We start from the raw sequence: 17084 nt of genomic DNA, 5'->3' as shown, positions 1-17084 counted from the left end.
ATACCTACCCCTGAGCATTCTGGGACATTCCAAGCAGAAAACCTGGGGAAATGGGTATGGATGAGGGTACAAATCCAGGTGGAGGTGCCTGATACAGCTTAGGTGAACTTAAAGGCACCACAAAGGGAATAAGGGGCACGTGCAGGTTTCAGAGATTCCCCTGGACTGCCAGCGCCTTTAGGGTGCATGTCCCGTGTTTCCCTCCATTGTCCCACCTGCCATCATTTGTCAGCTCCTGGAATGCCCTTATCTAGGGGGGAAACGTAGGGAGCATTCAGAACAGGTCAAGAATAATACAGAACAGGACACCACCACGAGAGGCGATTAATAATGCCCAGCAGTACAGAACTCACGTAAACACAGAACAGTACTAGAGCAGCATAAGTAATTAATAATTTGCGACAATATAAAACTAAGGTAAATACCGAACAGTCCAAGACCATTATGAGGGATTAATAATACAGAACAATTCAATGATTAATAATACGGATCTTGCAAGTTGTGCTTCACTGGTGCTAACTGGTGAAAAGTACAAGATTTCAGAACATGAGGGTCCTGCTTCTATCACTGTCCACCTCCCTCATTATTCCCTCTTAAAAAACCAGGAATTTAGAGACCTGGGAGTAAAGGGCGAAGGTTTCTTCTTCTGTAAGTTCTTCAGGCAGGGGTAGGACGTTGCTCTGGCCCTAGTGGAGCATGTGAAAAGCTCAATGGGCTTGATCTGGAGCAGGGGTTGGCAACCTTTTTGGCCGTGAGAGCCATAAATGCCACATTTTTTAAAATGTAATTTCGTGAGAGCTGTACAGTGCTCATAGTGCCGCTCCTGTAACAGCGCCTGAAAAAAAAAATGGACTTTATGGCTCCTGCAGAAAGAGCCCTATCTGGCCCTCAAAAGAGCCATACGTTGCCGACCCCTGATCTGGAGGGTGGAGAATGGTTACAGGCCGGATGGTGGTGGGTGTTACCATCTGAAATCTAATTGAGTATATATGAGAAGAAACAAAATGAGCAAGAGCCTTTAGAACAATGGTTCCCAAACTTTTTTTGGCCTCCCTCCCCCTTTCCATAAAAAATATTATTTAGCCCCCTGGAAATTAATTTTTTTAAATTTTAATAGCAATTAATAGGAAAGATACATGCACCTGTGGCCATCACCACTTCCCTAGATCACAGCAGCACCCACCAGGGGGCGGTAGCGCCCACTTTTGGAATCACTGCTTTAGAAGACAGGGAGGGACCAAAAATCAAGAGGGGAATTATTAACAAAGGTGGAGGGCAGCCAAGAGCCCCAGGGGGATCCTGACCCTGAAGCCTGTCTCCTGCAGCCTTGAGAATCTTCTTGTGCCTCATTGATGATGGATTGCAAATGATGTGATCTGTTCACTTAAAAACAACACTCTTCTCCAAGGAAGGTGCAAGTCCTTCCTTGTCCTGTTGTTAATATATTAAGAGCTCTACAGTTTGGGAGGGCCACCTTGGCTAGGGAAATCATGCTCTATCTTGATATCTTTGAAGCTTTGAATGAGGAGTGGGAACAGGAACAGAATTCATGGTTCTATGGATCAGAGAGTGGGAGCACTCAGGGTGAGGATGGGGGGTAGGAAGGGAACATAGAGCATTCAAGGACTTCATAAGGGGAAAAACATATATCAGGGAACAAGTTCCCAACCAAAAAGGGGGTAACCAGTGATATAAGTTCAATCCACAAAGAAAAAGAAGAGGGGAACCAGTGGGTATGCCTGAAGAAAATGCAATGAAGGCTCAAGGGAGTGTGGACATGGTAGAGTCTGGTCTACTACCGGAAAGATTTTATAAAATTTGAGAATGGGTGAGGAGAAAGGCTATGGAAAGATTAGTGCAGGGGTCTGACTTATGAGTGCCAGTTTCAGAGGTTTAGTTCCACAGGATTCTCTCCAAATCCCAAACAGCTCCTCCAGGTAGTCCAGAAGGGTTGAGTGTCTGGCAGTTGCCTGACTCCTAGTGGGATGTCCCAAGATGATATAAATCCTGGTTCATGCCCACAAGTTGACCTTGACGCTGCTGATTAGAATTGCCCCTCCCTGTTTGCTTAAAGTGGCCTTTACTAGGGAGACTGTGTGTCTCCAATTGTGCAAGCCAAGTATATGTCAGCTATCTCTCTTAGATTAACTTTTCAACAACTGCTTGAACACATGGGTTGATGCGGACACGGATGTAGACTCTTGATGACCACCCTAGAACAATTATCAATAATATGGAAATAGGTCTTTATTGATAACACAGGAAGAAACCAGTGGAAATCTGTGTCGGCTACCGGGGGGATTGGGGCGTGGGGGGAGAGAGAACAAGAACATGAATCATGTAGCCATGGAAAAAAATTTTCTAAAAAATAAAAAATAATTTAAAATAATTTAAAAATAAAAAATAAAAAGAAAGGTTAACTTTTCAGTTAGGAAAATGGGAAATAGGAATTTTCTAGAAAATATGAAGAAGAATCTTTCCCCTATAGGGACTATGTGAATGAGATAAAGTATAAAACATTAATGGAAAAATGGTATTTTAAATTCAATTTTGATACAAGGATTTCACAAATGGAGCTTCCAGGATTAGCTCAATGTTTGCTTCTGTACAGTTCAGGGCCTTGCGGGGGCTGTCTGAGAAGGATAACGTTTATAATGTCCCTATATCCTCTAGAAACTCCAAGTACCTGCATGTTTGTCTCACTCCATGCTTGCAGGGAGGCAGGAAGCAGCTGTACATTGCCTCTGTTTCTCAGGCATAGCCAACAGAAGGACAGATTAAAAAAAGGTTGCTGCCCTCTGTGCCGCCCAGAAATATGGGTGCTCAGGGTAGGCAGGAGTCCAGAGGAAGAAAAGAATGAAAATAAAATGGGAAATGTCTATATTGTATGACTTAATTAGGCACAGAGTAAATGGTTAAGTACTTTTGGTAGCAGACAGGATGCTAAAAATAAACATTCCAAGCCAGAGGGTTAGTAGGAAGGCTCTCTGGGGATCTTCAGGGTGTATTATACTATCACCCAATAATTAAGGGACTTTACTTGACTTCTTTGTGAAGAGGAATATGAGATCTTCAATTGGTTCACAAAAGTATGACGGAAGAGGGTCGGCACTATCTGTGGGTAAAAACAGCTTAATATGAGAGAGATGTGTCCAGGAAGGCTGACCTTCTAACCTGATGGCAGTGGGGGTTACAAATGGGTCATTTGAGATAAAGCTATCAATTAACCCTTGATTAACTTTTTCAGGTTCTTTGGTATACTAGATCTCAAGTGGCTGCCCTGCTTCTCTCCCTCCTCTGGTTTTGGAAAAACAGTATCTGCATATTCTTGTAGGGCAGTATGGATAGGTCATATTTGATGAACAAAACTAGTGTGGACATATGACTCTGGGTCCAGAAGAGAGTCCATGGTCAAAAAGAGTCTCCCATATAAAAGTTAAAAGGGGTTGATTCCTAGTCTAGCCTTGGAAGCTGTGTGAATCCTCCAGAGCAGGGGTTGGCAACCTATGGCTCTTTTGAGGGCCAGATCTGGTTCTTTCTGCAGGAGCCATAAAGTCCATTTTTTTTTCAGGTGCTGTTACAGGAGTGCACTGTGAGCACTGTACGGCTCTCACGAAATTACATTTTAAAAATGTGGCGTTTATGGCTCTCACGGCCAAAAAGGTTGCCGACCCCTGCTCCAGAGGCTCACAGAAAGAACTTGTGTCCAATCTATCTTAGCATCCTGACATATCTTAGTGAGGATTCACTTTAAGGTATGATTCATTTTTTCTATTTTCCTAGAGGATTGGGGATGCCAGGCTGAATGTAGGTGATACTTGATTCTTAGTGCTTTAGCTATTTGTTGTGTAACTTGAGAGGAAAAGCCTGATCCATTTTCACTCTGAAGGGAGCATGGAAGGCCAACTCTATGTATGATTTCTTTTTTAAAGGACCTTATGGGGACAGCTGGATGGCTCAGTGGATTGAGAGCCAGGCCTAGAGACGGGAGGTCCTAGGTTCAAATCTGGTCTCAGACACTTCCTAGCTGTGTGACCCTGTGACTTCACTTTTGCCTAGCCCTTACTGCTCTTCTTCCTTGGAGCCAATACACAGTATTGATTCCCAGATGGAAGGGAAGGGTAAAAAAAAAAAAAAAAAAGGACCTTAGCCACTTTCTGGGACTTCTTAGAATGACTGGGAAAGGCTTTGACCCAGCCAGTGAATGTATCAACAAAAGCCAAAAGAATTTTGTAGCCTCTGCAAGGTGGGAGGAGTGTAAAATCAATTTGCCAGGTTTCCCTTGGAAGGGAACCCCTCCTCTGGCTTGGTTTTAAAAGAAGTGGGGGTTTAACCCTCCTTTTGGGTTCGCTTATGCACACATAGCACAACACTGGCAAACCCAGAGTTTGATGGTGCCCCCAAGTCCCTTGACTGTAAACAGAGGTCTGATTAGATTTGTGAGGGCTTCCCAGCCCAAGTGGATGGTCTGTAGTATAATCCTGTCACCAGGTTCTATTGGAGGTACTTGGGGGCCTGTGAGTGAGAGGAGGCACCCTTCCTTCTAGCTCTTCAAATCTTGCATTCATGGCCTTCTCTCTTTCCCCTCTTGTGTACCCAGACATACAGAAGAGGGCAGGAGGAACAATATCCCTAGCTGCCTTCTCTGATGCAATATCAGCCTTTCTGTTCCCCTCTGCCTCTTCCAGTTCCCCTTCCTGGTGACTCCTACAATGCAAGACTGCCACCTCCAAAGGAAGTGGAACAGCCTGTAAAAGCTGGAAAGTCTCAGGGCCATGCTTCACGGTGATTTTTGGCTGTTAATATAGCCCTCTCTCTGGATTGTGAGAAAGGCATATCTGGGATCACTGTGCACATTAAGTCTCTTCCCATCAGTTAGTTCTAAGGCACTGAGTTTAGCTTTCTGGGCAGAGGTGTTTGAGGAAAGCTGTCTAGCTTCTATGATCTGGGTAGCTCAGTGGATTGAGAGCCAGGCCTAGAGACAGGAGGTCCTAGGTTCAAATCTGGCCTCAGACACTTCCCAGCTGTGTGACCCTGGGCAAGTCACTTAACCCTCATTGCCTACCCTTACCACTCTTTTGCCTTGGAGCCAATACACAGTATTGACTCCAAGATGGAAGGCGAGGGTTTAAAAAAAAAAAAAAACAACTGACCACTGAATAGCCTGCTTTCCTCGCCCCATCTTCTACACAGCTCGAACCATCCGCAAACCAGTCATAGTCAGGCTTCTCAAGAGGGCTGTCCTTGAGATCTGGTCTGCCAGAGAAGGTGAGATCAATGAACTCCTCACAATCATGGACAAGGTCAGGCTCAGGAAGAGGGAGCAGAGGGTGGCAGTGTTCAGGGAATGACAAACCTTCAATGTAAGTTCAGGGGTGTCTAGCAGCAGGGCCTGACATTTAGTTAATCTTCCACTAGCTAACCACCTGTGGCTCTTGGTCTCTAAAACACTTTGTACTCCAGGGGCTGACCCAAGATAAGTTTGGCTGCCTCCCCAAACCAGGAGAACTGTGGCAGTTGCTGCCCAAAGGCAAGTGGGCCATCCCTGGGCAACAGTGTCTAACTGTTTTGAAAAATAAACCACAGGACATTGGTCAGGTCCTAAAGTCTGAGTGAGGACTCCAAGGGCAAATCCTTTCCTTTTATTGTATCTAAATTTGCCAAGGCCAAAGCAGGGGTAGGTGCCAGCTTAGATTTAAGAGGGAAAAGGCTGTTTATTCAGGATCCCAAAGTAGGAACTCACATCTGGCCCAGTGGTGGCCTCATATGGGGCTTTGCAATTAGTTCAAATTGTGGAATCCAGATACTACAAAACCCAGCCATTCCCCAAAATGTCGGCAGCTGTTTCTTTGTGACCTGATGAAGAATGGAAAGGAGAGCTTGCTTCCTATCAGGGACTAAGGACAGATAGAGAGGCGTTAACACATGACCAGGGTACTTTACTTGCTGTTGAGAGATCTGGGCTTTCTTTGATGAAACCTGGTAGCACTATACCACCAAGAAATGTAAGGTTTTGAAGGGATGTCCTTCAATTGGGGAATGGCTGAACAAATTGTGGTATCTGTTGGTGATGAAATACTATTATGCTCAAAGGAATAATAAACTGGAGGAATTCCACGTGAACTGGAAAGACCTCCAGGAACTGATACAGAGTGAAAGGAGCAGAACCAGGAGAACCTTATACACAGAGATGGATATACACTGCGGCACAGTCAAATGTAATGGACTTCTTTAGTAGCAGCAATGCAATGATCCAGAACAATTCTGAGGGAGAGAATTCTATGAGAAAGAACACTATCCACATCCAGAGAAAGAACTGTGGGAGCAGAAACACAGAAGAAAAACAACTGCTTGACCACATGGGTTGATGGGGATATGATTGGGGATGATGTAGACTCTAAACGATCACTCTACTGCAAATATTAATAATATGGAAATAGGTCTTGATCAATGATACATGTAAAACCCAGTGGAATTAAATTAAATACCTTAAAGGAGGTGAGAGTTGGGAGTTTGGGGGCCAGATTCCAATGTTTGCCGCTTCCTTCTGATATCAGGAGCTGATTGATTAATGAAATGATATTAAGGAGAGTGCCTCCCTCTTGAAACTCAAGATCTAAGTTGATATATTTCTTCATAACTTCTCCCAGCCTGCTGTGAAACAAAGCAGAATTTTCCTTGGCTTTTAGGGTAACTTCCTTCACTTTCTCATAGTTCCACTGTTTCTTTACGCCCTTCAACCAAACTCCCTCAACCAAACACTTCAGCATAGGGGGCCTCCTTTCCTTGTCTCTTTCCTTCTGATAGACCCATCCCAGATCAGATGTGGGGACTGCAGTACCCCCCTGGCAGGGGAGGGGGAGATCTAGGTCCATGGCTGCTGACTCACTTCCCTTCTGCTGAGCCAAAGCCATCATTTAGCTCCAGAGTTGGATTTCATCACAAAGGAAACTCCAGGTAAGAAATTTCTCTCTGCCAATATAGATCAGTATCTGTCCTGCAGATTTGCCCAGAGTCACATCATCAGTATACTTCAGAGGTGGGAATGTCTTGGGGGGGTGGGTTTAGATGACCCCCAAATAAGTAGGTACTAAGAATCAGAAGTAACAGACACAATGAATGTAAGGCAGCACAATGAATAGAACACAAGGTCTGAAGGAGGGAAGACTCAAGTTCAAATGTAGCCTCAGTGACTTCCTAGCTGTGTGACCTTGGGCAAGTCATTTAATCTTGTTTGCCTCAGTTTCCTCATCTGTCAAATGAGCTGGAGAAAGAAACCACTCCAGGATATTTGCCAAGAAAGCCCCAGATGGGGTCACAGATCTGAACATGACTGAAAAGACTGAACAATGATGACAAAAAACAGAAGACTGGCCTCAAAGCCAGAAAGATTTGGTTTCAAATTCCCCTTCGGACACATACTATTCGTGTGACTCCGGGCATATTTCTCCTCTCAGTCCTCCGGGTAGGTCTTTAAGACTTGAAATTACAGAGAAAATGGGGACAGCTAGGTAGCCCAGTGGATTGAGAGCCAGGCCCATGGATGGAAGGTCCTGGGTTCAAATGTGACCTCAGACACTTCCTAGCTATGTGACCCTGGGCAAGTCACTTAGCCCCTGTTGCCTAGCCCTTTCCACTCTTCTGCCTTGGAACCGATACCCTATTGATTTTAAGATGGCTGGTAAGGGTTGAAAAAAAGTCTACTGCAAGAAGTGATGAGAGCTTGAACTAGGGTAAATCAATTTAACATCATAAAAGTCTTCAGACCAGAATGGAAAAGAAAATTCCAGCCTGTTTTTGTTAGCCATTAACATGAAAATACTTATGTTCATTGACTTTAGAATTTCATACAGTGTCTACCTAGTAGATTTGCAGAAAAGCAGAAATCTTCAGTTATAAAAAAATGGTCAAGAATCATGAGGAGAAGAGCAGCTGGGTGGCTCAGTGGATAGAGAGCCAGGTCTAGAGTCAGGAGGTCCCTGGGTTCAAATCTGACTTCAGATACTTCCCAGCTGTGTGACCCTGGATAAGTCACTTAACTCCCACTTCCCACCCCTTACCACTCTTCTGCCTTGCTAACTAATAGATAACTCTTCAGTTATCTATTCTAAGACAGAAAGTAAAGGTTTAAAAAAAAAAAAAGAATCATGAGATGAAAGAAAGAAAAAAGTGTATGTATATATTATTAGGTTGCTAAGAAAGACTGAGAACCCCCAGCAAGAGCTCAATCCCTAGAAGCTGGCACGGGCACTGCGATGCAATCCCCCACAAGGATATTTAATGAGTCTATCCTGGGCATGTGTTTCGGGGGAAGGGGGGCAGCGCTCTCAGCTTTGGAACATGCCAGGCATTCTATGACTGAGGAGAAGCACGAGGCTTTTGATCTGGCGACGGAGCCGGAGTTGAGTGCATTTAAAAGCTCCTAGTAATGGCCGCCTGCCTTTTCCTCTGAGGCTACATGCAAGGGAGGTAGGTGGAATGCTCTAAACCTCCGTCTGCCTCGGATGAACCCTTTGAGTCTTTATCTTCCCACCTGGGCAGGGGCCTGAGGGGGCCTGACCCTGCTATTGCTTCGGTATCTGCCGCCTCTGTGCCTTTAAGTGACGGAACATTCGAGTCGGTGACCACCTGGTGGGCTTTGAAAGGTGGAAAGAGCCTTGCCTGGGTAGCGGACACAGTGCGCTCTGCCTTGAAGCCTACGGAACCAGGGCTTGGCGGCCTTCAGAAGCGGAGTTGACCCTTTGTAGCAATTTAAATTTCAATCCATTCCCATAAGCCGAGTATACCTCTCTTCAGGCACTAGGCGCCCTCTAGTCCGGCCAAAGCCTCCAGGCTCCCGATCTTTCTCTTCCCGTAGGTGGCGCCCTTCTGCTGCCCCGCACTGGGCATGGGAGAAGAGTTGGGGGATGGGGCCGTCCTCTGCCGCTAGGGATGCCCACCCGAGCCTTCTTGAGCCGACTGACTTTTTACGGAGCTCTCTAAAGCTCTAAAAAAGGTTCCCTGAACTAAGTGGGGCGGGTCCTTCAGCTGGACAGTGGCCGAAGTCCTATTATTCCTTAAAATTGATGAAGGAACTTCCCTGTACCTGCCGCCTATGAAAGGCAGCCCGAGGCTGAGCCCGTTAGGGCGAAGAAGTCCCTTCAGGGCCGCTCGGCTCAAGATGAACGTCCCTCAGCCTGGTCCTGCCAGCTTCACCACCGCAAAGCCGGAACGAGAGCCAGTAGGCCGCGTGCGAGGCCAACGTGGCCGGCGCTCAGTGGACGCCACGAAGGGTAAGGACCAGGAAGGCTCCAAGGGCTCGGCTATGATTCGGTATTGGATGGGAGACTTAAAGGGGAGCTGCGGCGCAGAGCGAGGCGTGGCGGCTGCGGCGGCGGCGCAGAGCGAGGCGCGGCTGCACGTGCAGGACGATGTGTGAGCTCGCGCGGCTGGGGGCTAGCTGAAGAACTGCCGGGCATGGAGCCCCTGGGCCTAGGGTCCCAGGGGGCAGCCCCCGAACGGCGCTCGACCAGCCTGCAGTCCCTGCTTGCTGCCTTCCGCAGGGCCCGCTGTCTCAGGAGGGTCCGTGGCACGCTGCCCCCTGATGCCTGGCGCGAGGCCGTGGAGCTAGCGCGGATCGCGGGGCCCGTGGTAAGGGGAGCCGGGCCGGGACGGCGGCCGACCACTGACTGACCCGCGGGAAGGGGCCCAAAAAACAGGTCTAGGGTCTGGGGACCCTTCCAGTCCTGGAGTCAGGAGCCTAGGACTCCGCCCCCTGCCCAAAGCCGGTCCACGCCCTCTTACCTCCCACGTCCCTTCCCTCCCGCCCCCTTGCCTTCTCCCTTTCTCCTCTCCTCCATTCCTCTTGTCTTCCACCTCCTTCCGCCCCTCTAACTTCTTCCACCAGCTTCTCCGTCCATCCGTAGCCCATTCCTGTACATATCCCCTCCCTACCTTTGAGCTCTCTATCCAACTGTGCCTCACTCACATCAGTAAGAGAGAGCCAGGGGAGCCCAAACCGGTCCATCCCACCTACCTTCCAATCCTCATTTGCCTGCTGAAGTCTTTACTTTCTCTCATTTACCTTCTCATCTCTTCCCTCTCTCCCTCCGTGGGCAAATGAGGACATCTAGAACCTGGACCAGTGGAGGTTGTGCATCATCTCCTCTCTCCTCCCACCCCGCAAACGTTGGCACAAGGAGCAGAATTCCCAAGTCAGGGGGGCAGCTGGGTAGCTCAGTGGATTGAGAGAGACGGGAGGTCCTAGGTTCAAATCTGGCCTCAGACACTTCCCAGCTGTGTGACCCTGGGCAAGTCACTTGACCCCCATTGCCTACCCTGACCACTCTTCTGCCTTTGACTCCAAGACGGAAGGTAAGGGTTTAAAAGAGGGAGAGAGAGAGAGAATTCCCAAGTCAGAATATTCTTTGGAGAAGGTGAAGCAGGTTGCTGATGATTGTCAGAGTGAGGAAAACAGAATGACCCACTGGATCTCAGAGGTGGGAGTTGGAAAGCATCTTAGACTTCAGTCCTTCCCATACCTGAACTGGAAAGCTGATGACCAGTTAATTCGAAAGTTATATTTCACTCCTTTGGACACACATATCCAGGAGTCATGTGATCATAGGATTTTTTTTTTTAAACCTTAGAGGTCAACTACAGTCTCTTCATTTTTCAGAGAACTGAACTGTTTTCAGAGATGGGAATTCAAAGTCACTCAGGACTTTTAGCTACAGAGCCAATGCCTTTTTGTAAATGCTAGAAATGTATTAATGCAAAGCATTCTCGAAAGCTACCTTCTCAATATTATATTCCAAGGGACTTGTTTGAATTCTTAGACCTTAAAAATAAATTTTATTTTATTTTATTTTTATAAAAATATTTTATAATAAAAATTTATATTTTATGATATTTATTTTTATTTTATGGCTGCTATTCCTGCTTACACATTTCTTAAAAACTCTTACTGTCTATCTTAGAGTCAATACTGTATATTGGTTCCAAGACAGAAGAGTGGTAAGGGCTAGGCAATAGGGGTTAAGTGACTTGCCCAGGGTCACACAGCTGGGAAGTGTCAGAGATCAAATTTGAACCCAGGACCTCCTGTTTTGAGCCCTGGCTCTCAATCCACTGAGCTACCCAGCTGTCCCCACTACCCTGACACTTACATTTTTTAAGGTCTATTTATATAAGACAATGTGGGAGGAGGGGAAAGAGTGTGAACTCTAGAATATGACTTAACCATTCTCTTTTCTTTGCTTCTTACCCCCGACCCTGTTCTAGTTCCTGGAGCAGATGATGGTTTTTCTCCTCAGTGTCATGAGCTCCATATTTTGTGGACATTTAGGGAAAGTTGAATTGGATGCTGTTACACTTGCTTTATCCGTATGTATTTTTTCAACCCAAGTTAGAACATATAAGAGCAAAGGATTTGAAGTAGGAAAGATCACCCAGTCTGACATGGGAACACTGAGGCTAGAAAAAGGGAAGTGATTTGCCCAAGGTAACACAGGTTAAAGACCTTATTGATTTGGACCCAACAATTTTTTAACATAAAATGACTGGACTAAGGGATTTCCCTTAAAAAAATAATAATGTAAACAATATTTGAAAAGAAATTGTTTAAACTACTTAACAAAATAAATTGTTTGGTTACTTGAAACTTTATGGGGACTAAATCAGAAATATCTGAGGTCCGGAAAGCTCTGTCACTACCTAGACCAGCATCGGTGAAAATGTGGCATGCGTGCAGAGCTGGCACTCAGGAAGCTGCTCCATTCCCTCTCTTCCCAGCACCTGAGACACTTTTGTATGTCCCACCCCTCTGTCTAGGCACCCAAAGCAAGCACTTCCTCCCTCAGCTCTGTCCTATAATGGTGGGGCTCACAGACAGCTTGAATTTGCCCTCTGGGCACTCAAACTTGGAAAAGGTTTACCAGTGCTGACCTAGATCTCTAAGCTTGAAATTCGGTTTAGATTTTGTGAATGTTTCCTTATCTGCAGTGACAGGGTTGGACTAATTGGCAATTTCTAAGATCCCCTAGAGCTCTAAATGAATTCAGTGATTGTATAGAAGCCAGAGTGTACTAAATTCAGTTAAGTAGACCTGGCAGGATGCCTAGGACAGTGAGGTGATGAAGCATATAGTGTGCTGGCTCTAGAGTGAAGAGGTCCTGAGTTCAGATCTTGCCTCAGATTCTTTCTGCCGGTGCAACCCTGGGCAAGTCATTTAACTCTGTTTGCTTCAGCTTTCTCATCTGTCAAATGAGCTGAAGAAGGACATGGAAAACCACTCCAGTATCTTTGCTGAGAAAATCCCAAATGGGATCACAAAGAATCAGACAGGACTAATTGACCAAAAAAAAAAAAAAAAAAAGAAAAGAAAAAAGGCAGAATGTTTACCTGGCACTAGTTAACAGAATTAATAAATGTATTTAAAAGTAAGGGATGGGCAACTGGGTGGCTCAATGGATTGAGAGCCAGGCCTAGAGACTGGGAGGTCCTAGGTTCAAATCTGACCTCAGACACTTTCTAGCTATGTGACCTTGGACAAGTCACTTAACCCCCGTTGCCTCACTTTTCCTTTCTACTTCCCAATCCTTTCCCTTAGAACCAATACTTAGTATGGATTCTAAGATAGAAGGTGAAGGTCAGGGAAAAAAGACAATTTAGTCAACAGAAACTCATATTTATAAAGCCCGAAACCCAAATAGTTGCTGAGCCCATTTCCCACTGTATTTCTTCCCCCACCCTATCACCTTCCTATGTGGTTTTCCCCTGTCCAACTCTCCTTTTTTGGTCCTTATCTCATATGGAACCAATTTGTCCCATGTTTTACTAGAAGCCTTCCCCTAGTCTTTTTTTCTTTTAAACCTTTATCTTCCAGCTGTGTATTGGCTCCAAGGCAGAAGAGAGGTAAGGGCTAGGCAATGGAGGTCAAGTGATCTGCCCAGGGTCACACAGCTAGGAAGTATCTGAGGCCAGATTTGAACCCAGAACCTCCCATCTCCAGGCCTGGCTCTCAATCCACTGAGCTACCCAGCTGCCCCCTCCCCTAGTCCTTTTAATTCTACTACCTTCCCTATTAATCTATTTATCCTGTCTGTAGCTTGTTTGTATAGATTTGTTTACATGTTGACTTTCCCTTGGGATTGTGAGCTCCTTGAGGGCAGGGAGTGTCTTGTTTCTTTATGTGCCCTCGACATTTCCACAGTGTCTGATGAATGCTTAATATATAAACATTTATGTCATAGTTTATGCTCCCTGCTCAGAATCGAGGTGGTAGTTTTCTTAGCAAAAAGAGAAAAAGGTCAATTCTGCTGCTTTCAAGTAGCCATTCATCGCATCTCTCCCTTGATTGTATGTTTACATCTATTCCACCACATCTTCATATTGACTATGTGTGAAATATGTTTCCCATTTTTAACAGGTGAGATCCAGAGAGGTGGTGACTTGTCCCAGGCCATCATGTCTTCTTATTCCTAATCCAGCACTCTTTCCCCCATTTTTACTTTTTTTAAAACCCAAAAATGGAATTTCTAAACCTATGACCATCTTGGTCCTTGGTTACCAGGGCCACTAGGGGAAGGCTAGCCTAGGGATCAGCATAAACATGTTCCCACTTCTGAAGAATCAGCTCTAAGTATGTGTCCTGTTGACATCATCTCCATGTGGGAAACAACATAGTCGGGTTTTTTTTCTCTATGGTTTATATGGAATTCTAGGGGGTGCAGTGGATAGAGCACTGGGTTGGGGTTCAGGAAGACTCATCTTCCTGAGTTTAAACCCAACCTAAGACATTTGGCAGCTCTTTGACTCAGGGAAAATCAGTTACTCCTGTTTGCCTCGGTTTCCTCGCCTGTCAAATGAGCTGGAGACTGAAAAGGCAAACCACTCCAGCAATTTGCTAAGAAAACCCCAAATTACAAAGGATTACAAAGGTCAGACAGGACTGAAATGACTGAACACACAAACACATGTTTTATAGGGAATTCAGGAAGTATTTATTGAATGGCTGCTTTGTTTAAGACACTCTGATAGGAGCTAGGGATACCAGGAAGAAAATAATAGCCTTTCTCCTCAGAGAACAGTCAGTCTCGATTAGGGACATAGAACATATAAGTAAAAATGATACAAAGAAGAAGGGGCCAAGAAGGAATCTAATCCCAGTGTTCTAGGAAAATCTGAAGGGAAAGACTGAGAAGGTTTTATGTAGCACATGGAACCTGAGCTGGGTCTTAAGAGGAAGATTCTGACAGGCAAATAGGAGGGAATGAGTGGTAGAGATGGAGAATGCCCTGTAGGAATCTAGGGTTTTCTTGAAATAAATTAAAATATGATGTATCTTCCAAGATCAAAATTCAGAGTTGATATAGATGAATCTCTGACCCCTGTGATTGAGGTAAAAATGTGTGTTTGAATATAAGACCATATTTAATATCATTTTACGGTATAGGATCACAATTAGATTTATATCTTTTAAATATGATAAATTCTTAAATTGCTCCCATGTTATTTTTGCTATTCTTTCTTTGGAAAGGGTATTGAACAGGCCTAGAGTTGGGAGGTCCTAGGTTCAAATCCGGCCTCAGACACTTCCCAGCTGTGTGACCCTGGGCAAGTCACTTGACCCCCATTGCCTAGCCCTTACCACTCTTCTGCCTTAGAGCCAATATACAGTATTGACTCCAAGATGGAAGGTAAGGGTTTAAAAAAAAAGAAAGAAAAAAAGAAAGGGTATTGGAACTGGTAACATGAGTACCATTCCATGTGCTGTCCATCCTTGACCATATATTCCCTATTTGTTTTTTAGGTTGTAAATGTAATTGGTATTTCAGTTGGAACAGGTTTAGCCTCAGCATGTGACACCCTGGTATCTCAGGTAAGAAACAGCTCCCTTCTCTAATAGTTTTCACCTTTTGTAATTCATTTTTAAAATAAGAAACTTTGTTTACAAAACTTCTTTGAAGGGGGGAAATCAGAATACAATATGTTCCATGGAATATCATCCATCTTTATTGTGACTTCAAATTTCTAACAGGTTTTCCTGATGCTTCATTTTCCTAGTGTAATGCAATTATAGTTGTCATATAAAGAAGAATAATTTAAATATTTATGGTTGTTTGTAGCTTAAAAGATGTGCAACTTCTAGACCTTCTTTCAATACGTACACCTTTCTGGGTTTGGTACCGTAGTAGATAGAGTTCTAGAGCTAGAGTCAGAAAGACCTGAGTTCAAAACCAGTCAGAGGCACTTAGTAGGGGTGTGATCCTGGGCAAGCATTTAAACTCAGCCTGCTTCAATTTCCTCAGCTGTAAAATGGGGATAAATAGTAACATTCACCTCTCAGAGTTACTGTGGCGATCTAATGAGATATTTTGTAAAGTGCTTACTTAGCACAGTGCCTAACACATGACAAGTTCTTAATACTTCATCCTTCCTTTCTTAAGTACTTCCTTATTTCCCTTCTTCTCCTCTTTCTTCCCTCCCTTGTAGCAGAGATTAAAAGAGAGAAAGTGGAGGGAAATATTCAACAAAACTAATCAACTACTATTTTAGAGAATTAGAAAACATAATAACAAAATTCATCTGGAAGAACAAAGGATCAAGACTATCAAGGGAACTAATGGAAAAAAAATGTGAAGAATGATGGCCTACCAGTACCAGATCTTCAACTGTACTATAAAAGCAGTGATCATCAAAACAATCTGGAACTGTCTAAGAGACAGAAGTGGAGATCAATGAAATAGACTGGGGTAAATAACCTCAGCAATCTTGTGTTTGATAAACCCAAAGATCCCAGCTTTGGGGATAAGAACTGACTATTTGACAAAAATTGCTGGGACAATTGGAAAACAGTATGGCAAAAATTCGGTTTAGATCAATCTCACATCCTATACCAAGATAAGTTCAAAATGGGCATATGATTTAAACATAGAGTGTTATAAGCAAATTAGGTGAACATGGAATAATAAACCTGACATCTATCGGGAAGGAAAGAATTTAAGACTCAGCAAGAAATAGAGAACATTGTAAGATGTAAAATGAATAATTGTGGTTATACTAAATTATAAAGGTTTTATACAAACAAAACCAATGCAACCAAAATTAGAAAGGAAGCAACAAACTGAGGGGAAAATTTTTATAACAAAATTCTCTGACAAAGGTCTAATTTCTCAAATACACAAATAACTAAGTCAAATTTATTAGAAATCAAACCATCCCCCCACTGATAAATGGTCAAGGGATATGAATAGGCAGTTTTCAGATGAAGAAATCAAAACTATCAATAATCGTATGAAAAAATATTCTAATCCCCCCTGATTAGAGAAATGCAAGTCGAAACAATTGTGAGGTACTATCTTACACCTAGCAGGTTGACCAATATGACAGTAAAGGAAATAAATATTGGAGGAGTTGTGGCAAAATTGGGATGCTAATGCATTGCTGGTGGAGTTGTGAATTGATCTAACCATTCTGGAAGGCAATTTGGAATTATGCCCAAAGAATGCATGTCCTTGTATATTCAGCAATACCACTATTAGGTGTGTGTACCAAAGAGATAAAAAAAATGGGAAAGGTTCTGTTTGAACAAAAATATTTATAGCTGCGCTTTTAGTGGTGGCAAAAAATTGGAAAATTAGAAGATGTCCCTCAATTGGGGAATGGCTGAACAAATTGTGGTATATGGTGGTGATGGAATTATATTGTGCTATAAGGAATGATAAAGTGCTTGATTTCTATAAGAACTGGAAAGACCTACATGAACTGATAGGGACTGAAATAAGCAGAACCAGTAAAACATTATGTACAGTAACTGAAACATTGTGAGACGATCAAATGAGATTGACTCTGCTACTAAAAAAAGCAATGCAATGATCAAGGACAACACTGAGAGACTTACGAGAAAGAATGTTATCCACCTCTGGAGAAAAAATCGTGGGAGTAGAAATCCAGAAGAAAACATATGATTTATCACTTGTTTATATGGGTATATGACTTGAGGTTCTGGTTTCAAAAGATACAGAGTACTATTACAAAAATGAGTAATATGGAAATAGCATTTTAGTTATATATATATATATATATATATATATATATATATA

General features: G+C 43.8%; 1 protein-coding gene across 1 annotated transcript in view; it reads left to right on the top strand.

Moving 5' to 3' along the window:
• The first annotated feature begins 9160 nt into the window (after positions 1-9160).
• LOC123246821 (multidrug and toxin extrusion protein 2-like) overlaps positions 9161-17084 on the top strand; it is a 68710-nt gene continuing 60786 nt past the window's right edge. Inside the window, exons 1-4 of the mRNA XM_044675610.1 lie at positions 9161-9272; positions 9335-9630; positions 11263-11364; positions 14792-14860. Of these exons, the coding sequence (XP_044531545.1) occupies positions 9161-9272; positions 9335-9630; positions 11263-11364; positions 14792-14860 (579 nt within the window). The remainder of the gene's footprint in view (positions 9273-9334; positions 9631-11262; positions 11365-14791; positions 14861-17084) is intronic.

The sequence above is a fragment of the Gracilinanus agilis genome, chromosome 4 (assembly GCF_016433145.1).
Source record: "Gracilinanus agilis isolate LMUSP501 chromosome 4, AgileGrace, whole genome shotgun sequence".
NCBI lineage: Eukaryota > Metazoa > Chordata > Mammalia > Didelphimorphia > Didelphidae > Gracilinanus > Gracilinanus agilis.
The sequence above is the reverse complement of the archived record's forward strand: the minus strand, read 5'-3'. Positions and strand labels throughout refer to the sequence as shown.